Genomic DNA, 17007 nt, shown 5'->3' on the forward strand with positions numbered 1-17007 from the left:
ATGTAATAGCAATATGTGACTCTGCAAGTCACACAAGATAAGGGCTTGTTTATAATCTTATTTATCTATCAAATTTCTATCCTGCCCATAATACCAAAGATTACTCTAGGCGGCTTACAGACCCTGAATAAAATGTGAAATAAAACATTAAAACAATAAATAAGGATAAATCCATCGGGCCGAGCCAGTTTCCTAGATAGCCAGGCAGGGCTTTACAGGTGACCCACAAAACCTTGAGCTGAACCTGGAAGCACAGGGGCAGCTCCCGATGGGAAGCTGCATCAACTTGGCTTCAGAAGCACTGTGGACTCTGAACGGAAACAACTGGAGTTCATCTCCATTTCCTTGGGGGGGGAGGGGGGAACAGTGGGGTGCACTGCTTGGGGTTGAGAAGCCCACAGGGAACAGGAACCTGTCAAAAACATAGCAGCAAAAATTGACTTGCTTATAATCAATCTTTTCTGTTCTCAAAATTAGATGTGAAAATTATGTATTTTGTGGAGAGTTTTTAAGAAGACAGTTCTCACACTTAGATTTTAATTAAGTAAAGTTTAATATATATGTATATATATATATAGTTTCATTATAACAAAATAAGCAATTGTTATGAGTAAAATATTCATTAAAATCTGGCTAAGAATATTTATATTTTTAGATATTGAGAACTTATAATTATTATAATTGCCTTTAAAATATTTTCAAAGAAATATCCATGTGAAGTTCAAGGTTTTTAAGCACCTAAAATTTGAAAATGCAGTTATCCATTAAGACCTGTAAGACATTCCAAGTAGTTTTGTAGAATTTAGTTTAAAAACAGGATATTTCACCCTGTAAGGGCAACAACAAAAATAATAATGAGGCTATAAAGTTTTTCTTATGAAATTATGAAAAATTAGTTTTTCCTTTTCAAATAATGCCATTTAAGAATACATTAGCTTTGATTTTGAAAAAAGTTTTTATTAAGCTGAGAGAAAAAATATATTTGCGGCAGAAACTGTGAAACTATAATTTGAACCCAAATCTCTTGAAGGAAACCATGCTAGCAAATTCAAACGTGCAAAACTGCTCCCATTTTACATTAAGACCACTTTTCTTTCATCTTATTATAAAATTGTTAAAAGGCTACATAAAAAGCTTTGTTTTCTCAAAGTCTCTGAAGGATACTTTCCCTTAAACATTAAGGAATTTTAACCGCATTATTCTCCATTTCTATCCACAGGAGTGGAAAGAGTCCCCTCACTCTTGAGAAAAGAGCCCTCGGCCAGCAGCTTGCGAAACGTTAAAACCAAAGAGGGGCTTTGTCCCAGGGGAGCCCCGAGAAGGGATAACAGGCAGGCGGGCAGGCAGACAGGCAGGCAGGCAGGCTGGCTGGCTGGCTGGCGGAGGCCGACCCCTGGAGTTGGGGTACCCTCAGAGCTTCTCCTTGGCCGGCACCCAAATGACGGGGCTGGAGTGCTCCTCAATGACTTGCTTGACATGATTGTAAATCTCTTCCAATGTGTCACCTTGTACAATGGCTGTAGGGACACAAACAAGATAACTCTTGAGGATCCCATTCTGCTCTTTCCCTTGCTTCTGCAGAGTTCTTACAGCCCCACCCCCCTACCCCTCGATTCTGGTGCCCCCCCCTCTATTGCGAGGTTTGGTCCTCTCGATTCTCTGCGGCTCAATTGTTTCCCCTAAAGATGCTCAGAAAAGGGGAGGGGCTATTCAGAGCCTTCACCTTCTAGTTCTCCAGATGACTGTAGGGGAGCCTTTCTGGGCAGAATCCCCTCAAGATGGCAGGTACAAAGCCACATGCTGCAAATGGGGAGCAGCCAGCCCCCAACCTCCACTAACTGGGCCCTCCATGGACAGAGCCAAGCTCGGGAGCATCTCTCGCACTCCGGAAGGCAACCAGAACCAGAGGACTCCAAAGGCCAGGTGCCGCAGAGGCTGGCACTGGGGACACATAAACAACTGATTCCTGCCATAGTCTCTAAGAGAGAGGAGGTTCCGGCTGCTCCCGGGACATTCCAGGACAGCCCTCGATAGCAGAAAGAAACGTGGAACAGAGGCAGAGGCTCCAACCTGTAAAATGTTCTGTAAATTCTTGCTCCAGCTTCATGGCTCGTTCAAAGGTTTTTCGAGCTTGCTCATCCGTTAATCGTTTATTCATTTCCCTGAGTTTGCAGATATTTCAAACTCATTAGCGTTATCAACAAAACAGATTTAGCAGATTTAGTTAAACACACAGAGGAAGGTCGGGGGGAGGGGGCTAGGCAGGGCTTCCTTTTGTTGGGGTTGGGAAACAGGGTGGGTGGGGGGTTCCTCCAATCTCAACCTCCCCAGGTTGCCGCCCTCACCACTTTAATAATTTTGTGGAGCTTTGTCACAGGCATGCCGAACATCAGGGAAGACAGAGGGAGTCGCCTTTTCAGTTCGGGGGGAGAGGGCAGGGCCTGGATCTCACAGACGGTAGCTAGCTCGCCAGACGGCCAACTCCTCTTTCTTGGAAGGCTCCTTGGGGTCGTCCTCAAGGAGCCCCAGCAGCCAGAGGGGCAGAAAGGGGCAAGCACTCACATGATGTTCTCCACGGACTTGGGCTTGACGAAGATGGAAACCGGGTGCAGCTGAGCGCTCTGGAGCCTCTTGATGGCGTTCCCAGAAACATCAAGGATGCAGTGCTTGCCCTGGAGGGAAGGAGAGGCTGCCTGAGGAGCCGCTCAGTTCAGCGCCACTGGCCGTGGGGCCTCAATGTGGGGGAGGAGGGGGAGCAGCGCCTTTACCTTCTCGGCCACCTCCCTCACGGACCGGACACTTGTCCCGTAGAGGTGGTTATTGTACTGGCCGGCTTCAATGAACCGGTGATCCTGGATGTCTTTCTCCATTTGTTCTCGCGACATCACAAAGTGGTAATCTCGCCCATCCACCTCGTAATCTCGTTTCGGTCGGGTGGTATCTTTACCAAGAGAGAGAGAGAGAGAAAGAGAGAATAATAGAGAGAACCGAGGTTGAGCGGATGTCAGCAAATGTCCACTGGCAATGAGTTCTACTGATGCTGCAAAACAGGTGGACACGAGACCCAACGAGGAGAGATGTACGCAAACACACACCTCAGTGCCCAGGAGAAAGGCTGACAGAATGGTGGTGCCAGTGAGTGTGTGTAGGTAGGATGACCTTTCATGATCACCCTGGCTCTGGTGGGAGAGCCAGACACCCTTCAGAAAGGATCAGAATCTTCCAGTGGAGCCATCCAAAGGAGCTCCTGCAATCTCTTTTCAGACAGATTTGATCAGGGCAAATGCCCCAGTGAGTTGATTCTGGACCTGCTCTGGGGTGCTTGCCTACTTTGTCATCTCCACCCCCTGGAGAAGGTCGTGGTGCAAATTAAGGGAGGATCCAGGAAGAGAGCCTGTCCTGGGATTGCACCTGTCCAGGGGAACCTCACACACAACCACGCCGGTGGAAATCGGATGGGCTCTGACCCCATCTGCCTTTGGCGGGGCCAGGGAGACAGCATATCATAACCTTGAGAGACGACAGGAAGAGCCAAAGCCCCGGAAGCCACCTGACCATGAGAAGCCGGAGGAAGAAAAAGCCTCTCGGCCCTCCCTGTTCTGGGGAAAGTAAAGGCTGGGGAGGGGGGGAGCCTTTCCAGACTCACCAGTTTCTGTGATTGCTGCAGCCTTCTTTAAAAAATGAAAGGTTTGAGTTTTTTCCTGTCTGGACTACCTCAAAGGGCTGACACGGGGGGGGGCATGAGATCTCTCACACGAACCGCTTTTTCTTAGTTCAAAGCCCTTCTTGCCTCGGCCAGCCGGAAGCGCCCAACTTCCCAGAGGATGCCCCCAGATCCCAGCAGGAGGGAGCCTGCCTTGGGCAGTGAGGGCGACTCCCAAGGACGGGGCGGCTGCTGCTCCTGCTGTGTTACCCAAGTGAAGTTTTGGCTGAAGGGTCCCGGGGGCCACTCCGGCCATCGCTTACAAGAGCAAGGCAGAATGCAAGGGACTGCATTGAAAAGACGTATAGGTTTCAAGCACAAAAAAAAGGAAGAGCCACAGCCCCCCACCCCCCCACCCAGCCAGGTGGCACACATACGTGGGACACAGGAGCCGAACTTGTCAGGGAATTCCGAGATGAGGTCGTCGTTGATGCGGTCTTTCATGGGACCCAGGACAATCACAGGACGCGTGTAGCTGACTGGAAAACAGAAACAGACCCAGCCGCCTCCAGTTAGGGAATTTTGGCGGAGCGAGGGGAGCGGAGCCACACCTCCCTAGCAATAGCAGCACCCCCTTTTCTGGAAGATGGCCAGGTGCCTAAGAAAGTGGGGGAAGGGCACAGGGCCACTGGCCCTCCAGTCTGAGCCACTTCCTCAAAGGCATCCTTCAGCAACCCAATCCAGAGGACCAGAAGCATGGACGGGCTGAGTGAACAAGAAGGCAGGCAAAGCCAGACACGACACGCTCTCTCCCTGGGGCCACAAAGGGTGCGACCGCTCACACTTACAACCGGTGGTAGCGTCAAGTGACCACAATTGGCAACACTTTGTTGCTGGTTTCTGGCATGTTTTGCCAGTTTCCAGCAAAGAACCTCCATTTGGGAGAATGAATTCTGTTAAGGACTACTTAAAATCAAATCAAGTCATGAGATGACCCAGTTAATGATCACAACAATTTACAATCAAAATTGTGGACTCGATTATGGTTGTTAAATGAGGACTAGGTTTTGGGACTAGAGGCCGGGGAGGTGGGTTGAGAGGAAGACCGTCTGAGGCAGAGACTAAACGGGAAGCCCACATAAGGAAAAGCCCCTGCTTTAAATGCTCATCATAAATAGATTTGCCATGTAAAGCAAATAAGTCATTAAGTGAACGCGGTAGTCGTAAGTGCAAATCTATTCATGTGAAGAGGCATTTTTTTCTTCTGCCAGAAACAAGTAAAAAGCATCATGAAAGCAGGGAGAGACAAGAAGAGCTTCCCAGGCAGGCAGGCACCACCGCCCCTGGTCTTCCAACAAGAGCCATCAGGAACAGCGTAAGCAAATAGGTCACATTAGGTCAGCCACATTAACAGCCGCCATGAAACCAGAGGAGGCAGAGCCAATGATGCAGCGGCAAGACAAACTCTTTGGAGCTCCCAAAGAGTCGTCAATATTCCCGCTGCCCGAGGGTCCGCTGTGACCTAAGTCATCCTGTAGGAACGACCAACAAGTGGAGCACGTACCGATCAACCTAGGGAGGTGGCAAACTCCCAGGGAAAGTTGGAAGAAGTTCCTCAAATCAGGCACCGAGGGAAAGCGACCAAGAAGTCTTGGTCTTTCACTCTAATAGGTCTTTTCCTAGTCACTGCCCCTGCTTATATCCCTTTTTTGTAACTGATAATTAACAATAAAAAGGTGATGTAATTCACTGATTAGATCCAACAATTAATATCAATTTTCTATATACAGTTGTATATATGTCACAGTTATAAGTTATTATATTTATAATTATTATTATTGTTATAAATTTAATATGGATTGTCCTGACTTAACTTAATTATATTAAAAGGATTATATTAAATTATATTAAAAGAAAAATTGATGTCTACAAATAAATTCCAAGAAAGAACAATTATTCTGTTGGAAATGGAACGCTCTGAATTTTACCTAAGATTCCAAAATATAGAAGAAGAAAAGGAAGAAAGTCTACCAGAGAAAATTGCAGAAATCCTGGCTGAAGTCTTGGAAAAACCCAAGGAACATATCTTAAACGAGATTGATGAAGCGTTCAGAATATATACTAGATATGCAACAAGAAATAAACTACCAAGAGAAGTCCATGTAAGATTTACAAAAAGGGCAATGAAAACGGAGATAATACAAGCAGCAAGGAATACAGTACTGAAGCATAAAGACAAAGAACTTGTGGTCTTACGTCAAATACCCAGAAGAGTTAGGGATCTGAGGAGAGAATATCAATTTTGTATTTAAAAGTAGTTTTTATTGAATATAAATATTAAAAAAGACATACGTAACATATACACAACAAACATTTATACAACATATACACAAAGAGTGTAATTTCTTCTTAAGCATTTTTTCAGAGTGACGTTCTACAATTCTACTTATGATATATTCCTTCACCTCTCCTTAATCTAATAATATTTTTTATTATATATATATATTTAAATCGGTAATATTTCCCCTATATTTTTGTATATTTCTGATTTTTAACCAATTGTACCAATTATTCCATATTTTATAATAGTCTGATTCTTCTCTTTCTTGTAATTCTTTGGTTAACCTATCCATTTCAGCGCATTCTAAAATTTTCCCTATTACTTCTGTTTCACTTGGTATTTTTTCTTGCTTCCAATTTCTTGCGTAGGTTATTCTTGCAGCAGTTAATATGTGAATTGTGAGATATTTGATATCCTTAGGGTATGATATGTTAAAGATTCCTAATAAAAATGTTTCTGGTTCTTTTTCAATCTGTGTTTTTGTTATTTGTTCCAACCATTTTTTGATGTTAGACCAAAATTTCTTTGCTGCCGGGCACGTCCACCATAAATGATAGAAAGTCCCTTGTGCCTTTTTGCACTTCCAACAAATTGGGCTATTTTTAGGTTGTATTTTTGCCAATCTGGTTGGAGACATATGCCACCGATAAAACATTTTCAGTTGGTTTTCCTTGTATGCCGTTGCTTTCGTTAAATTTAGGTTTGCCTGCCAGAACTTTTCCCATTTTTCCAAAGGTATTGTGTGTTTAATGTTTTGGGCCCACTTAATCATCGTTTCTTTGACTGTCTCTTCTTCCAATTTATAGCGTAGAAGAAATTTATAAATTCTACTAATTAATTTATTTTCTGAATCTAATATAATTTTATCTATTTCTTGTTTTTGATTATAAATTTCATATGTTTTTATATGTTCTCTGTATTTGGATTGTATTTGAGTATAAGTCCACCAGTCTATTTCTCTGTGTAAATCTGTCTCCAATTGTTGTTTTGTCTTTAATTTGCCTTGATAGTCAATTATATCTTTATATCTAATTATTTTTGTCTTATCTGTTAAATTTGGGTGCCTAATTGATTCTGCCGGTGCTAGCCAATTTGGTATCTTCATATAATGTTGTTTTTTAATTTTAAGCCAAATTTGTAATAATGAGTTCCTTATTGTGTGTCTTTTAAAATATGAATGTGTTTTGTATTTCTCATCCCACATAAAGGAGTGCCAGCCAGTTTGGAGTTCGTGTCCCTCAATTGTTAAAATTCTAGAGTCCTTTAATTCTATCCAATCTTTGACCCACAATAGTACTGCTGCTTGGTAGTATACCTCCCAGTCAGGGAGTGCAGCTCCTCCTCTATCTTTTGTATCCTGAAGCAATTTAAATTTTATTTGTGGCCTTTTCCCTTGCCATATAAATTTAGATGTTATTTTATTCAGCTTTTCAAAAAACGGTTTATCTATTTTAATTGGGGTGACCTGAAACAAATATAAAAATTTAGGTAATATAGTCATTTTGATGGCCGAAATTCTTCCTAGGAATGAAATGTGTAAATTTTCCCATTTTTCTAAGTCTTTGTTTGTTCTAGTAATTTATCATAATTGTTTTCTTTAATTGCTGATGTTCTTGTAGATAACCAGATTCCTAGATATTTTATTTTTTTTGTTGTTTGGATTTGTATATTATCTGTCAATTCTTTTGTTTGAATTTCCATAAGGTTTTTTACAATTAGCTTCGATTTACTTTTATTGATTTTTAGTTCCGGCCACTTCTCCAAATTCTTCTATTTTTTGGAACAAATTAGGTATAGATTCCATAGGATTTTCTGTCAAAAACACTAGGTCATCAGCAAAGGCTTGAGCTTTGTATTCTTCTCTATTGATCCTTAAACCTTCAATTCCTTGATCTTCTCTAATTTTTTTCAACAGGATTTCCAACGATAGAATATATAGTAAGGGGGAAAGTGGACAGCCTTGTCTGACTCCTTTTGTTATATTAAATTTGTCTGTTATGTCATCATTCATAATTATCCTTGCTGATTGCTTAGTATAGATTTCTGCTATAATTTTCCCAAATTTTTCCCCAATTTGCATATTTTGTAGTTGTTCAATCATAAATTTCCAATTTTGATTATCGAAGGCCTTTTGGGCGTCAAGAAAAACCAACGCTGCCTGCTTCTCCGGGTGTGATTCATAATATTCTAGAGCATTAAGTATTATTCTCATGTTGTTCTTTATTTGGCGTCCCGACAGAAATCCATTTTAGTCTGGGTGTATATATGTATTTAATATTGATTTAATCCTTTCGGCCAAGATTGCTGCAAATATTTTGTAATCGGCATTCAATAATGAAATAGGTCTATAGTTTTGTATTAACTGGAGATCTGTATCTTCTTTTGGAATGATTGTTATTATGGCTTCTGTCCATGAATTTGGTATTTTGGCTTTCTCCATAGCTTCATTTTATAATCGCAACATATTCTCTCCCAATACTTCTTGCATTGTTTTGTATATTTCTACCGGTAGTCCGTCGGGTCCCGGTGTTTTATTGTTTTTTTGTTTTTTCAGTACTTCATCTAATTCTAATTTGGTTATTGGCGTATTGAGAGTTATTCTTTGTTCTTCTGTGATTCTTGGCATTCCTGATTTCCCTATGTACTGTTTTATCTTATCTTCCTCTATTTTCCCCTGATTATATAGATTCGCATAAAATTTCTTAATTTCTTTTTTGGCCTCTTTACTATGTTGAATTTCTCCTTTATCGTCTTTCAATTGGTATATCATTCTTTTTTTCTGTTCTTTTTTCAGTTTATAGGCTAGCCATCTGCCGGTTTTATTTGTGTGTTCGAAATAATTTTGTTTCGCCATTTTTATTTTTTGGGCTAGTTCTATTTGGTTTATCAAATTCAATTTATGCTTAATCATTTCCCATTCTTCTCTTATTGTTTTGTTCTGGGGCTTTTCCTGGAGTTTTTGTTCTATTTATTTTAGGTCTTTCTCTAAATTATCTAATTGTTTTTTCTTCTCTTTATTTTTCTTCCTCGTATATGCTATTACTAGGCCCCTTATATATGCTTTTAAAATATCCCATGTGTTTTGTAAAGAGGTTTCCTCTATTTTATTTATCTGAAAAAATATTTTTACTTCCTTTTCTAACATCGAATTAAATTCTTTTTCTTTACATAATCTTTGGTTCATTGTCCATCTCTTACGTCTTCTTTTCCCTTTCCAGTTTATGAATAGTGGATTGTGGTCTGCCCATTGGTTTGTGCCTATCTCAATTTTTTCTACTTCTATTTTGATATTTGGGGTCATCCATGCCATGTCCAATCTTGACCAGGAGTTATGTGGATGGGAGTAAAAGGTGTATTGGGCCTCTTCTTCATGTGTTTCCCTCCATACGTCTGCCAAGTTTAGTTCTTCAGCCATAGTAAAGAATTCTTTTGGAAGTATTTCATTTTTCTTTTGTTTTTTTTTCCCAGTTTTGTAGTCCTTCTTTGCATTTACTATTGCATTATAATCCCCTATTACACAAATATCATCATATTCTAATTCTGCTAATTTTATATGCAGATCTTTAAAAAAAACCTGTAGTTTTTGGTTAGGTGCATAAATCACTACAATTAACATTTTCCTCTTTCCTATTTCTAGTTCAACCATCACCACTCTACCTTGCTCATCGGTATAGACTAGTTTAGATTGTATTTTTTCTTTTACATAAATCACTACTCCTTTTTTCTTTTTTTGGGTCAGAGATGAATATAGTTTTCCTAATTTGGGGTTTTCTAGGATTTTTTGATAATCTTTTTGAATGTGTACTTCTTGCAGACATATCACATCTGCTTCTAATTTTCGTAATTTTGTGAAAATTTGATTCCTTTTTTGGGGGGCATTTAAGCCATTAATGTTTACCGAAAAGAGTTTGATCTGTTCATCCATTGCCTATCGTATCTGTTTTTTTGTATTTCTTGTTTCCATCCATGCCTTAGCTTTTGCACCTTCTCTCTGTTCTCTCTCTTTTTCTTGCCTCTGTCTTGTTTCTTTTTCTTCATTTGTTTCTATTGGTTCTTCTTCTTGACTTTTACAATCTGTTTCCTCCTTGCTTTCCTGTTCTTCTTCTATTCTAAAGTGTGTGTTATGAAATTCTCTTGCCTTTTCTAGAGTGTCTATTTTATATTTTTTGTCTTCCCACGTAATTAAGATCCCCTCTATTGGCAGCCATCTGTACATTATCTTGTATTTGATCAATAGTTGTGTTAAAAACTGATATTGTTGTCGTAGATTTCTTACTCTTCAGGGTATCTGTTTTAAGATTATAATTTCTTTATCATTATAGATCACCGTTTCTTCTCTAGATTTCTTATAGGCTTCATCTCGGATTGATTTTTTTAAGAATTTGACATGGACTTCTCTCACCAGTCTGTGTTTTCTTATATAATTTGTTTGTACACGGTAAGTTTCTTCCAATTGTCCTTTTATTTCTTCTGGCTCTTTTTGTATCATTCCTGCGATAATTTCCACCATCTTCCCTTCTAAATCCTCATATATTTTTTTTCTGGAATATTTTGAAAACACAAGAAGTATGAGGCCTTTTCCATTTCAAGCATGGCCAAGGAATCTGACATTTCTTTATTTAGTTGTAGGGTTTTTTGTTCCATTGCTTCTACTTTTAATTCCACATGATCTATTTTTGTTTCCGTTTTCCTAATTCTCTGTTCATTTTCTGCTATAGAATTTTGAATGCCCCCAATTTTATCCTTCATGGTCTTGATATCTTCCTTGACTTCTCCTAATTCATTTCTAATCTCTGCATGGAACGTTCTCATTTCTTCCTGATTTTCAGCTATTTTTTCTTGTGTTTGGAGCAGTGTTTCCTGGATCTTTTGAAACATATCTTGTATTACATTTGGTGCCATTTCCAGTTTTTCTTTTTCTTTTTCTTTCCCCATCATGCTATCTATTGTTTTTTGTTGAGAGGGGGTAGGAGTCATTACTAACGTATTGGTTGTAGGTTTTTTCCCTGTCTTTGTTACGGTGGATGTTGTAGACATTTTCAATATTCGTGTAAAGCTTTCCAACCTTAACATCAATTATTAAGTTATTCCTTAGTATCTCTTTTCCCCTCCAAACACTGCTTATGCACCGCACAGCTTATATATAGTTATATTATATTATATTGCCAGATATCCCAGTTGAACAATTAATTCTTATTCACAGTATAAATCAATTTACTTATCAATCAAGATTTTAGTTTAATTTTCTTAATTTTCTAATTAGCAATCTTTTGTTACCCCCCTTTTTCAATCAGTCTATCTCAGACATACAGTCAACTCATCTGTTATTTTGTATAAAAATCAACCTTTCACTTTAACAATAATTCCTTATCTAACCACAATTTCACAATACAATTTATAGCTATAAAAATATTATCAATTTATATATTTCTTTTAAGTATTAAACTTATTAACTAATTAAACAGTTCAAAATTAATAATTCACTTAATTTTTATTTTCTTTAGTCTTTATTGTCTTCTTGCTTTACCTCTCTCAATCTGTTCTTTCACAGTCATAAAAAACGCGATCTGTGTCCATCTCAGTCTTTTTTATTATTATTATTATTATTATTATTATTATTACTTCTCCCAGTAATCGGATCTCTGCATTCAGTTTTCAAATCTTTTTTTTTAACTTAAGTTCTTATTGTCCAAAGTTATTTGTAAATCCAAAATCCGAAATCCAGACAAGTCTTCTATATTCGTGAAAGTCACCACTTAGTCCGGTATTTCAGTCTCTGCACTCAGTTTTCCAATATTTTGGGGTTTGAATCAGTTATAATTCCCAGGTTCAAACGGCTTGTCTATATCCACAGAGTCCACAGGCTGCTCCCTTTGCTCAGCTGTAAAAGTCCGCACTCACACCGCTTCGAGCGCTATTTCTCCTTTTCTTATGTTTGCTTAGTCATTCTATGGGTTCCTCTCTTCCACGCTGTAGTTGTTTCCCCTTTTTTCCTTCTCCTCTTGTATCACCGCTGTTGTAACTCACTTGTCTTCTTCTGATTCGATCGCACGTCCTCTGTTTACCGCCTCTATTGTAGGTGATCTATCTGACAGTCACTCGGATTTGCTTCCACTTTTTGCTTCGATCTGGGCGGGCGCCATCACTCCTGTCCGCCGATAAGGCCGACTTCTTCTCCACCAATTTAAGAGGTTGATCGCTCGACCTCCCTGATGACAGCGCAACACCAGGGGGCTTCGCGAGTTCCTCTTTCGTTTCCCGATCCCTCCAAGTTCAGGAATGCCCTTAAAGAGCAATTAATGAGGAAATTTGGGTATCAGAGACGGAGCCTCCGTTTCCTTACCCGTTCGTGATGATGTCACCGCCGGAAGTCCGAGAATATCAATTTTTAACAAACTTTTTAATATTTAAAGGAGCGAATTTTAGATGCCTGGTACCTGAAGGAATTATGGTGACCTGGCAAGGACAAAGACACAGATTTGATTCGACTGAGAAAGCGGAATTATTCTATCAACAATATTGCGGATTATTGGATGAAGATTTAGGAGCTGTAGGCGTTATAAAAGAGAAAGAAGAAGAAAAAGATAAAGATGAGAAAGCTAAAGAGGGAAAGGCCCTAAGAGAAGGGGTGAGATCCAAAGACCCACTGGAACAAAGAGAGACTAGGGTGATGAAATTAAAAACTAGCAGTAAGTAAACATGTAAGAAGAAATAAAAGCAATACCTCTAAATGTAAATGGACTGAATGCGGTGATAAAAAGAAATAGAATATTGAAAAAATTAAATAGTTTGAGAATGGACATTACATGTTTACAAAAAGTTCATATTAGAAAACAACATATAAAACTATTACAATATCCAAAATTAGGAACTTTATTTACATCATTAATACAACAAAGTAAAAGAGGTGTGGTATTATATATCAAAGAAAAATTAGAACCTAAATTAATTTTTGAAGATGGGGAAGGTAGGATTTTGATGGTGGAAATAAAAATGAACTATAAACAAATACTTCTGATAGCACTATATGCTCCAAATGAAAATCAGGAAGAGTTTTATCGGCGACTACATAGAAAAATTATAGAACTGGAATATGAAAACGTATAATGGGAGATTTTAATGTTATAACAGACCCAGAGCTGGACTACAAAACAGTGAAAACAAATAAAAAATCCAAAAGAACACTGGCAAAATCTTTTTTTTAAATGACAGAAGAATTAAATGTTCAAGATATTTGGAGACAAAAACATTTGAAAGAGAGTTAATATACTTTTTATGCAAATAGACATTTATTGTGGTCAAGGATAGATATGATATGGATGTCATCTGGACTTATAGAAGCAGTACAAGAAGTAAACATTGGTTCAAATATATGGGCAGATCATATCCCAATGACAATGATATGGAAAGGCCAAAAGAAAAAGACTAGATGGACTTTGAACACAACAATATTAAATGAAAAAGAATTTCAGAAATTTATGGAAATTATCTTATTATCACATGTGGTGGACATGTCCAGAAGCAAAAAATTATTGGAATAAAATTAAAACATGGTTGAAAGAGATGATACAGTTAAGTATTGAACTTAAACCAGAGCTGTTCCTATTGGGTATTCTTCCAGAAAAGATTAGTAAGGAAAATACCTATTTGATTATACATGTAATAACAGATGCAAGAATTGTTTATGCTCAAAATTGGAAAGCACAGAAAATACCTTTGGAAGAGGTGATAAAAAAAAATTATGGATTGTGCAGAAATGAATAGATTGACTTTGATGATTAAAGATAGGAAGAGATAGAGTATTATAGGATATGGAACTGTTTTTATCATTGGTTGGAAAAGAGATATAAAAGATAAAAGTTTTATGATTATATTTAAAAATTTGATAGGCAGAATTTTGTCTTAGTAAGGAGATATTAAAATGGTTTGTATGAAGATCAAGATAGAAGAAATTTTCTTTTTTGGAAGAAGAACAACCGAAGATAACACCGAGATGTCACAGGGAGGGGGCGACAGATGTACTAAATGTTTGTTTGTTTTTATAAAAAATAATAAAAAGTTATATTTAAAAAAAAAAAAAACAGCCGCCATGAAACCAATGTTTTCCTGAGCACCTGTCACTTTTTTCTGTCCTCCATGCACTTCAAAATCATGAGATAGTTTTGACTGATCCGGCCACGTAAGGTGGAAGAGGACACCCTCAGCAGCCATACAGCACAGGGAAGGCGACATCTGACGGCTTCGCTCTTCACAGTGCTAAAGAGGGACAACTATATTTGCCAAGCAAAGGGGCAGCACTCACCCTCCGTCAGATTAGTTCACAGACCGAACGGTACCAACCTTCTTGCTGTGTGACTGGTTCATAAGACAAGACACACTCTTCCTGGCCACCTGGAAAGTCAGAGAGAGACCATCAGAGACTGTGACTTAACATGCGCTTTTATAGGATGCGTCCCCTTCCCCTCAGCCCCTCCTGTCCGGCCAGGCCTCCTGCCAGCAACCAGCCGCTGTGACCCAAAACCCCAAAGTCCCCCAGGCAGCCTCAGCCCCCCCCTCCCCCGGCTGCAAGGGAAGCGAGTTGCAGACTAATGCTGGAGGACAACGAAGACACTAGGAAGCGGAGGAAGCTGCTCTCTCTCTCCCTCCCTCTCTCTCCCTCTCTCTCTCCCTCTCTCTCCCTCCCTCCCTCCCTCTCTCTCTCTCTCTCTCTCTCTCCTCTTACAGAATCTTTAATGAGGTCAGTGAAAGGGTTTTATTGTTCAGTCTGCTGAAATGAACTTTGCAACAGGATTGTGACAGAAACACTTCTTCAAAAGCCCAGGACAAGCAAAAGAGAAAAAGACCCCCTTAAAACCAATTTAAAACTCCATGAAAAAACAAAACTAAAACCAGAAAGCATAAAAAGCAGGCAAGGGCAAGTGATGGATCAACCAGTAAAGCCGCCCAGCAGCCTCCAAACCCCAGCCAGATCCACCAGCCCTTTGACTCAGCCACGTCTTTGGAGAGAAGGCAAGGCAGGCTCCAGAGGGGCCACAAAAGGCTCTCCTCCTCCTGGGTCCCATTAGATGACCTCCCTCAGTCAATGGGGCCAATACACACCCCTCCTGCCAGGCCTGATGGGGTGGGCAGACGTAGCTGGGGAGACTGGCAAACCCTCCAGAAATGCAGCCCTTGGCCACAGTGGGCTTTAGCAGCACCTTGAATTGCCCCCAGAAACCAACTGGCAGCCACTGAAGCTTCAAGGGTGTCTCCATTATCCAACTGCTCTTAAAAGTAAGCCTAAATTTCTGAAAGTTCCCAGAAAAAACAGCAAGAAGGAACATAGTTGAAGACACTTACGGTAACTACTTTCACTGTCGCTGGCATTGGAAGTCACATGCTCTGAAAATAGTACAAAGCAAAAATTAGGAGCAATGCCAAGGAACCCCAAGGCCCATCAGAGGCAGAAAGTACACCTCCATGGGTTACTCAGGACCATAAAAGTGTCTGACAAGTGTCTCTTGACATACTTCACAGTTCTCCTGCTCCATGGACAACATTCCTAAAGCCGAAAGAGAAACCCACAATTTACAATATACTTCCAGAGAAAGGAGGTTACACACAGGTGGCTCTCTGCCTCCTTTCAGGGATAGGGACCAGGAGCCACATTCAGCCCATCGCTGACCTCTGAAATTCATTTCCACAAAATGGTGGTGGGCATAATTGGAGAAGTCCCTCACCAGAACCTGGATATGAAGGGGAGCAGCCGCCCAACCCCAGAACATCAGCTGTGGGGCCCAGAGTGAGCTCCACCTGAAACAAGGAAAGCCTGGCCTATAGGTTGGAGAGCCACCTGTGTCCTCATATCCATTTTCTGTAAGGGCAGAATGAGCCTGAGTCATGGGCCTCGTGGGCAAACTGCCTGAGGCTCCCTTCATGGGATTCCTTCGGGGGGGGGAGCACAACCGTCACCCCGAATAAGGAGGCACGGGTGAGGGTGGGAATCCCCATAAGACAACAGCACCAGGTCACTCTCTCTGCATAAGTGCCTTTTCAGACCCGTTTTCTTTCCTCCAAGCGTTGGGAGAGAACGAGTTGATGGCATGTTAATATGAATTGGCACCAGGTTTTTGTTGCTTTAATGTTTTAACTGGTTGTGTTTTATCATTTTAAAATGAACTTTTAATTTTTGTCTGGGAGCCGTCCAGAGTTGGCTGAAAAGGAAAAGGAAAGCTTTGTACAACAGCCCAGATGGAGCCGGGGAACCGAGTCCCAACATAAGCAGGGAAGAGGGACTGAGCTCCCAGGGCGCCTCAACACCAAGGCCAGCATGCTTGCTGAGCTGCCTGCCATGCAGGAAGGCCCAGAGTCAGTTTGAGAAGATGAATCCAGACCGCTCCTCAGGAAGGGCCTGGGAGGCCCGTTCTGCATCCCTTGACCCCTCTCCAGTCAAGGGTGGGCGGGAAGAGGAGTAACCTGCAGCTCACCTTCATGCCTTTTCACCAAGGCCCCTGCACCCCCCCTCCACCCAGCCAGGAGAGCCCTCCTGCCTTAAGCTGCCTGGCCAATCGAAGCGGGCCTCTGACTACAACAGGAGGCCTGCCACTGACCGAGCTGGACAAAGGAACAGAGAGTCAGGCTGACCACACTCGTCTGGATGCAAAAGGAAGGGCTGCTGCAGGCAGACCCTCCTCCCCATTATTCCTGAGATTTTACCTGCCCAAAGAATTACCCTGGAAGAAAGGCAGGCTAATCAGAGTGGCTGGCTTGACTGGCTTCAACCATGGTCCCCTGCCAAGGGCCAAAGCCCAGAAAGAGGCCCCTGGCGCTCTGTGGGCAAGCAGCCTTGGGACCCCTCAGAGAGAGGGGCTGCTCTGAGTGTGGAGCTGAGCAGGGAGTGGGGGAGCATGGCAGTGGCACAGGTGGAGGGAAGATGATCCCAATGGCGAATTTTATAGAGAAAATCAAAGGGATCAATGGACCCAATTTAACCTAGAGCTAACCACTCCATGAGGAGGAAGGGAGGGGCTGCTTAGGATGGCCT

At 40.9% G+C, this 17007-nt stretch overlaps 1 protein-coding gene across 20 annotated transcripts in view; it reads right to left on the bottom strand.

Annotated features, from left to right (window-relative positions):
* Nucleotides 1-936: 936 nt before the first annotated feature.
* Nucleotides 937-17007, bottom strand: part of DLG1 (discs large MAGUK scaffold protein 1) — a 93108-nt gene continuing 77037 nt past the window's right edge. For 11 of the 20 annotated variants that reach the window (XM_070945605.1, XM_070945603.1, XM_070945601.1 and 8 more), the window contains 7 exons: nt 15324-15365; nt 14325-14375; nt 4081-4182; nt 2769-2941; nt 2563-2672; nt 2071-2162; nt 937-1517 (listed from right to left, as the gene is read on the bottom strand). In XM_070945605.1, coding sequence (XP_070801706.1) covers nt 1411-1517; nt 2071-2162; nt 2563-2672; nt 2769-2941; nt 4081-4182; nt 14325-14375; nt 15324-15365 — 677 coding nt within the window. In that variant the 3' untranslated portion in view covers nt 937-1410. Of the gene's footprint in view, nt 1518-2070; nt 2163-2562; nt 2694-2768; nt 2942-4080; nt 4183-14286; nt 14376-15323; nt 15366-17007 lie in introns of those variants that run through there. The other 9 variants (XM_070945600.1, XM_070945599.1, XM_070945596.1 and 6 more) reach the window with 2 other exon arrangements.

The sequence above is a fragment of the Pituophis catenifer genome, unplaced genomic scaffold (assembly GCF_029215685.1).
Source record: "Pituophis catenifer annectens isolate HBS135680 unplaced genomic scaffold, rPitCat1.0.hap2 SCAF_6, whole genome shotgun sequence".
Classification (NCBI taxonomy): domain Eukaryota; kingdom Metazoa; phylum Chordata; class Lepidosauria; order Squamata; family Colubridae; genus Pituophis; species Pituophis catenifer.